We start from the raw sequence: 7,943 nt of genomic DNA on the forward strand, positions 1-7,943 counted from the left end.
GTAGAATGTGCAATAATATCCCTTACATTCAAAAATCAGGAGGAGAAAGGGTGGAACAACATGAGGAAATTGAGAAGGAATTCCTCAATCACTTCAAGCAAGTCCATCAAGAGCCTGATATCAACAGACGTCCTGCAATTGAAAGAATCATACGCAATGTGCCAAAATTAATCACAGCGGAGCACAATGAACTCCTCCTCAGTCCAATTCAAATACAGGAAGTGGACGTAGCTATGGCTCAGCTTAAAGAAGGAAAAGCTCCCGGCCCGGACGGTTTCACCACCACTTTCTTTCACAAGTTCTGGGAACTGATAAAGGTGGAAGTCTGGGAAGTGGTAGAGGAATCGCGAGCGAATCACTGGCTGCTTCCCTCACTTGACTCCACCTTCATAGCCTTAATCCCAAAATAGGAGGACTCGATCAAACCGGACAAATTCAGGCCGATCGCACTCTGCAACGTAATATACAAAGTCATATCTAAAGTCATTGCAAACAGGCTAAAGCCCCTCTTGCCAATGCTCATTTCTCCGGAACAGTCAGGATATGTGGAGGGGAGACAAATTATGGACGGCATCATCCTCTCGCATGAGATCATACACACTCTCAAGCACTCAAAACAGGCAAGTATGCTCCTAAAACTTGATCTTTCCAAAGCATTTGATAAACTCAGCTCGGATTATGTACAGCAAATTCTATCTGCTTTCGGATTTAGTCCCGCATGGATTCGCTGGGTTATGAGCCTAATCTTCTCCACTAGCTTCTCCATTCTCGTGAATGGGATCCCCTCTCGACCCTTCTCCCCCTCCTGAGGTATCAGGCAAGGGGACCCCCTTTCCCTTTCCCCCTTCCTCTTTGTATTAATGGCTGAAGGACTGGGTCGTCACATTAAATATGCCCTTCACACTCATCAGCTTAGAGGTCTCTCCATTCATCAATTGCCTGCCATTTCCCATCAGCAATTTGTTGATGACACTATGCTCTTTGGTTACCCCTCCGTTCAAGAAGCCTCCAGATTTAAAGCCGTGCTCAATGACTTTGCCGAAGCCTCTGGAACCAGCATCAATTGTTCCAAATCGCAGATCTTCTTCTTTAATACCCCTCTGGTTGTCAAGTCTGCTATAGTCCGCATTTTGGGGTTCCCTATTGCCACCCTTCCCTCCAAATACCTTGGAGCCCCCCTCACTGTCTCCGCCATCAAGCACTCCTCATGGCGCAACCTTATTGAAAAGCTTGAATCCCGTCTCAACCAGTGGACGCACAGAGCTTTGAACTTAGTCAGCCGCGCAGTGCTCATAAAGGCCGTTCTTCAAGCAATGCCGCTGTACTTATTCTCCATCCTGGCTGCACCAAAATGGGTCCTAAAAAGACTAAGGAATATTCAGAGAGGTTTCCTCTGGGGCAGCAATGCAACTAATCGCAAATGGGCACTAGTAAAGTGGAGCACAGTATGCAAACCAAAAGCAAAAGGAGGCATTGGTCTAAGAGATCCCGAGCACAGCAATGCCATCATGGGAGCCAAAATATGGTGGCAATGGCTCACCAATCCAGGTAAACCATGGGTCACATTATGGACGGCAAAGTATGCCAATCATCGACCCCAGGAAGAACTCATCAGATTAAAGCCCAATGATAAAGGATCGCTAATTTGGAATGCAGCCAAAGAACACTATCAAATGATCCAGCAGCACAGTTTCTGGGAGGTAAGAAACGGTCACACCACTAGATTTTGGACAGACGCCTGGAATCAAATGCCTATTCTTAGCAATGTTCTGAACCTGCCACCAGACATCATTAAGGAGGAGACACAACAAGCTAAGATTAGGCAGTACTGGACCCAGGAAACTGAGAAGGGCTTCAGGATTTGGAAACCGAGTAACCAAGTACTCACAAATGAAGATCACCAAATTTCCATGGAGCTGGAAAGGGAACTCAGCAAAAGGAAAATTAGGTACGACGAGAGTAGAGACATTCTAAGGTGGGGATATCAACCGAAAGGATCTTTCACTACGTCTGAGGCCTACAAAATCATCTGCAATGACTCTGTTCCCCAGGACCCAATCTGGAGTAAAATTTGGAGCTCTGGCTCCTGGCCCAAAATCTGTCACTTTCTCTGGTTGGTAGGACATCAGAGAATTCTAACTTGGGACAAGCTTAGAAGAAGAAACTTTCATGGCCCCTCCATCTGTTTCAACTGCAACGCCCATGAGGAAACTCTCCAACATCTGCTGGACTCTTGCCCCTTGGCAAATCAACTTTGGGAAAAGGCAAGCTTTCGGTGTCAAAGAAGATGCAGACTTGAGAATGAAATCACGAATTCTATACGTCAGTGGCAATAGGACCCTTACAAGAGTGAAATCCTCAATCATCTATGGAGACTAGTTCCCGGGCTAGTTCTATGGAGCATATGGAAGGAGCAAAATAAGCGCATTTTTAAAAATCAGTGCTCCTCGATAGACAACATTTGGAACCTGCTCTGCAGAAATCTTCAAGAGACTCTTATGCTAAGACCCTGGAAGGAGGAGGACTGGCCTACGCTAGCCAACGAGAAAACCATTATGGACAACTGGAAAATACATCGTACTCAAGGCTCTCACAAGCCGGACCACTCTAAAACCAGCAATAAAAATCAGGACACATGGAAGCCCCCACCAAAGTATACATTCAAACTCAACTTTGATGGTGCCTCAAAAGGGAACCCCGGTCTCGCAGGCTTTGGAGGAATAATAAGGAATCATGAGGGTGTTCCCCTGATGCTGTATTTCGGAAACATTGGATGGGACACCAACAACTCAGCTGAGCTAGAGGGTCTATGGCAGGGATTACTACTTGCTGGGGGACACAACTTTCACCCCCTGGAGGTGGAAGGAGATTCTCAGATCCTCATAAACATGGCCAAAAAAATCCTAAATGGATCTCAGGCCAGGAAAATAGCCACCAGCTGGAGGCTTGAAGCAAGACTGGAGACCATAGAACGTGAGCTCCATAGCAACAGAGCAATCACCTTCACACACACAAGACGGGAGGGCAACAGGGTTGCAGACTTCATGGCCAATGTGGGAGTGGAGACTGACCACTCTCTAATCACAGGGCAGCTGAATACTATTTTAACACATGACAAAGCTCAAGAATGCTCTCGACTGGTCCAGAAAGACGCAGCTCCCCTGGATGCGGGTGCTAACTGAGATGGGACAGGCGTGGGTGGATGGCCACATGCCGGCCAATGGCCATCACGTGGCAGCCGTAGACAATGCAGCTATCGGACGCAGCTGGTATAAGGTGAAGCTGCAGGGGTTAGTTAATGCTCAGCGAGGTAATTCGGCTCAGGCGACGGCAGCAGTTATGGCGGGTGAGCTCCAACGCAGGGCAGGTGAAGTCATAAGGGATATCACAGTATATGATCAGAGAATGTTGGTGGTAATGCAGTTGCCTGGCCTCTCCGTCTCTGTCGGGATATCTTCTCCGTCTGTCTGGCTCATCCCTCAGTCGGCTCTGGTTGCAGGGGGTTTGGATTACCCCGTGGTCTGTTGGAATTTCTTTCCCTTGCCTCCTGTGAGAATGGTGAGACCTCGACAGCATCTGCTTAGCCGCCGAGGCACTTCCAGAGGGGGAATCTCTCGCAGTCATGAAGCGGACAATGTTGTCCATTGCTGCCACTGCAACATTGCTCGCTCCACTGGCGCTAATCCCCTCCATTCCAGTCAATTCATGGATGCAGGGGCTTCGAGCTCGACTGCCTTGCCTGCCTTTGGCTCTGCTATCTTCAATTTCAGCAGTGCCATGAACAATCCGCGGATTAGTGCGCATGTCTCAGTCTTGTTCATCGAAAATGCCCGGGAAGATGAGGATTCCCTGGATGAACATGGGCAGAGGACGACTGATAATCAGACGCACGAAGCACAGGTTCCTGAAGCTGATAAGGAGCAGGAGGTTAAAGGTCCGGCCTCAGACCCGGAAAATGCAAAGCAAAGCAAGCACGATCAGAGGACGGGAACCGGCGAGGAGGAAGACACCTTTCCCACCGCTGCTGAAAGAGAAGCCTATGGTTGGTGCCGGGTAGAGGAAGTGCAAATGGATGATTGATGACGCCCGAGCACAAGGTTCCTATGGCTTTTTGTTTGGTCTTCTGGTCTCTTTTGCTGTTTGTTTTGACTCAGTTATAGCAACAATGCTTCTGGTCTCTTTCGTTTTCTGGTTTGTTGTCTCTGTTTCTGAAATTTTGTCAATGATATGGGTAAGGTCAGTCTCCCCTGCGTGGGATGAAATGGTTGGTGCCCCTGCGTGGGCGTGCTCTTATGGAAAGTCTCGCTCTTGTGTCTGGCGCCCCTGCGTGGGCTAGTTTCTTGGCTGCCTCAACTGCTCTCGGGTGACATACCCAGAGCCTGATTCTCTCTTGTTTCACCATGATGTATTTTTTTGACTTCTGTACATAATATAATAGTTTAGTCTTTTACCGAGAAAAAAAAAAAAGAAAGGCAACTCGATTCAATTTGATGTCAACCTTAAACTTAATCATTACATATCATTTACTTATTTGGAATAATTGAATATAATTTTTTTATATCACTAAATATTGTAAAATAATTAATGATAATAATAGAAATTCAATTTAATTAATTAATGTTTTACATAAAGGATTCATATGGGATTTTTTTAAGAGGTTAGTAAAAAATTACTCAATTAGTTATTTTTAGAAAATCTAAAAATGTTGAGGGAGGAATCAAGAATGGAGATTGTGAGGGAAGGAGTTATGAGGCTTTAACACTTGATCGTGTTGAGACATTCTATTTATATCTAGCGCTTATTGATTGTGACATGTTATTTATTATCAATTTTGCACATGTTGCATAAACTATTATATGGCAGTTTTGTTTTTGCCAGTGATCCCAAATCTTATGTAATCAATTGAACTTGAGCACAAGTGTTTAAATGAACCCTATTATGCTAATTGGAAATATATTCCAATGCAATATTTTCTTGCACACAAGTTAAGACATGTCATGTTAGCCAATAATATACTTACATGACATTTTGTGATGTGCAACTTTAGAACATGCAACTAAGGCATTGGTGCCATACAATATGTGATATAAGTGAGGACATCCATTGAAAAGGGAAAAATAACGTGTTAGAATGTGCTTTCTAATATGCTTTTTAGTCACCATGCTTGATAGTTGGTGGAATTAGGAGATGGTGGAATTAGGAGAAACCAATAATGTTAATATAATATTAGAGTTGATAGATCATCTTGTTCACTTGTAATATATATATTTCCATACTTTCCTCACCTATATGCAACATATTTTTCATGTGTTATATGTTTGTAATTGTACTCTCTATTCAATAAGCAAAATGAGGACCTTTTGAGATGTGGATATCATCCATAGAGATATGCATGAATATGGTTTGTCTGCCATATTTTCATCACCTATATGCATGTGTAGTTTCCATTTGTCATATGTTTACAAATGCACTCTTTGTTCAATATGAAAAATTATGAGATCATTATGTGTTTACCACTCAAACATATCTGAAGATTAGATGTTGTTGCAATCCCTCATCTCCTCTATTGTCAAGTTGTCCAAATGCACTATCAACTTAGAGGCTTATGTAGAATCTAACATGTTCTATATTCCCTTCTCAATGGGTGCCTTCATTATGTCCATCTATTTTTTTGTTCTATGTTAGGTTGTCTAATGGCATTGTCCAGCTCTACATTAAACATTGTTTCCATCCATACATGCACGATTTCATGTCACGAGCCTTCTTACTTTTTTCTCTTTATGTCACAATTACTTAAGAAACATGCTTAATTCATAGATTCTCTCTAATATAACTTTATTTAGTATGCTTCAAGGTTAAAGGTTATAATAGTATGTTCATTAAAGCAATAGTTGTGAGCACAAGATTGCTCGTCAAGGGTTTGTTTCTTGCATTAACACTTATCCCTCTTAAGTCCAAAGAGGTGGGAAACTCCTAATTAATTACATGGAAGTAAAGTAGTATCATTTGGATGCCTCAAAAATATATTAGATAAACCTTGATCAACTAATAAGAACTATTGACAAGGAAAATTGATGTAATTTAGATCTTTACTTTCTTATTTATTTATTTTTATTTACATTTGGTTTGCTCCAATCTAACTAGCTATCTTATTAATTATTTTTTTATAAAAAAATTATCTCTTTCTCTAATTACAATATTAGTGAGTACATGCTTAATGATATAAGAGAGAAATAAATGAATTTTACCTAAAACTTCATATAAAGGTAGACATATTTTTTATCAACATAAGTGAGATAGATGGTAACTACTTTTCCAATGGGATATCTATCCTATAGGTAGGGATAATTAGAAAGTCATGACATTTCATATAGGGCTTTATTTAGACACCTTACAAAGCTCTACTTAAACATGTGTTAACTAGATTTTCTTTCAGAAATTTATATATTTAGTTGTCAAATGGTTGCATTCAACTCCTTAACTTGAAGAAGAGGTTTTATTTAGGAATAGAAATTGGATGTCATATTTTGTAATTACTCAATTTTAGTGGTGAGAGAGAGTTTTAAAATTTATTTGTTTACTCAGTCAATAATTATTTTTCTACTTAGTCTCTTATGTTGAGAAATCTAGGGCATAACAATTAAGTGATTACTCTTTTATTAGTAACTGCTTGTGAGTGCTTTTTTCTTCTTTAGATTAAGATATTCTTTTACTTAGGTTATTGTTGTTCTTCTCCATCAAACAACTACCAACGCATAAACCATAAAGAGATAAGATACATAGAATATAGGCTATCAGCCAGAGCCAAAACCGCTCCCACTTAAGAGGAAAACCCGAACAAATTCTTCTTCTTATAGAGATTCCAATTGACGAATACCAAGACCAAGACCCTTGACCTATTTTCCACTCCAATACCAAGACACAAGTTCCCTTGATTGGATCCTTAGACAACGATAGTCAAATTTTTTCTCCTTCCCTTTTCTCGACTCCTCTTCCACTTCAACCTCCTTCTGCTTCAAATCTTTGGCCTCCTTGAACTAGGTATGCAATCCTAATTCAGAAAGCCATATCTTATGCACAAGACCTTATCTTATGCCTTCACTATATTTGCTTTGGATAGGGTCTTCTTCTAGCTTGACTCGGCTCCCTTATTGTCTTAACCTTCTTTCAACTCGACTACCCAATGAGGACTGCTACTGATCTGATAATCACCCTATGAGTGACCTCAGTTAAAGATTTATTAAATGAAGTTATTACAAACTCATGTATTGGTGTGTGTCTATGTTATTTAGGCAACGGATCGATCAGATTGCAAATACATAGACACTTGAAATGGAAAACAGCAGAGAAATATAGTAAGCAATATAAGAACACAAGAATTTAATAAGGAGTTCACCCTATTCTCCAAGGCTATGTCTCCGGTCCAACTCTCAGTGGTGGCCTTATTTTATTGTGTCTTAAAGCAGAGAATTACAATGAAGGAGCTCAATGTGAGTCTCCTAAAATGAAATTTTCTTGGCAGGGTGGTTCTTGGATGCCCCAAGCCACTAGAATACACTGACTCTTTTCCTTACCATCTCTTTGACCTTCTGGTCTATAATGGAGAGAGTCCAATGTGGTGCTTAGTCCATACAGATCCTCTCTAGGATGCCTTGAATCCCTCAAGCTCTCTGGTGCTCGATGCTGCCTTCGGTCAGCTCGGCCCTCTGTCTTCCATTCCGCTGTTGCTTCATTGTTTTTCTTCTCTCTATTCTTCCTTTCTGTGTTTTGTCCTCCTCTTGGGGTTTTGGTGTCTTTCCGCTTTTCCTGTGCAAGGTTTTAAGGTCATTCGTACCCGTGGTTGTTCGATTCCTCTTCCACTTCTCGTCAGATCACCTGCTACAACTTTGCTTGGAGTTCCCTATTCGGCGTCATCATCAATCTCACAGGGAGTGGCCACATGT

At 41.7% G+C, this 7,943-nt stretch overlaps 1 protein-coding gene across 1 annotated transcript; it reads left to right on the forward strand.

Annotated features, from left to right (window-relative positions):
- The first annotated feature begins 860 nt into the window (after window positions 1–860).
- LOC149232247 (uncharacterized) lies at window positions 861–3,182 on the forward strand. Its single transcript, XM_089381861.1, has 2 exons — window positions 861–1,975; window positions 2,480–3,182. The coding sequence occupies exons 1-2, from the start codon at window positions 861–863 to the stop codon at window positions 3,180–3,182; spliced, it is 1,818 nt and encodes a 605-aa protein (XP_089237987.1).
- Window positions 3,183–7,943: the final 4,761 nt, after the last annotated feature.

This window comes from Pinus tabuliformis, chromosome J (genome assembly GCF_031772625.1).
Source record: "Pinus tabuliformis cultivar Carrire ecotype Pingquan chromosome J, CPIR1, whole genome shotgun sequence".
NCBI lineage: Eukaryota > Viridiplantae > Streptophyta > Pinopsida > Pinales > Pinaceae > Pinus > Pinus tabuliformis.

What these genes read in the sequence shown, in the direction of transcription:
- LOC149232247 (XM_089381861.1), top strand. Translation starts at nt 861, where the DNA reads ATGGCTGAAGGACTGGGTCGTCACATTAAATATGCCCTTCACACTCAT. An exon ending in GAGAGTAGAGACATTCTAAG is followed by an intron (nt 1,976 to 2,479) that starts GTGGGGATATCA and finishes CCTGCTCTGCAG; the next exon opens with AAATCTTCAAGAGACTCTTA.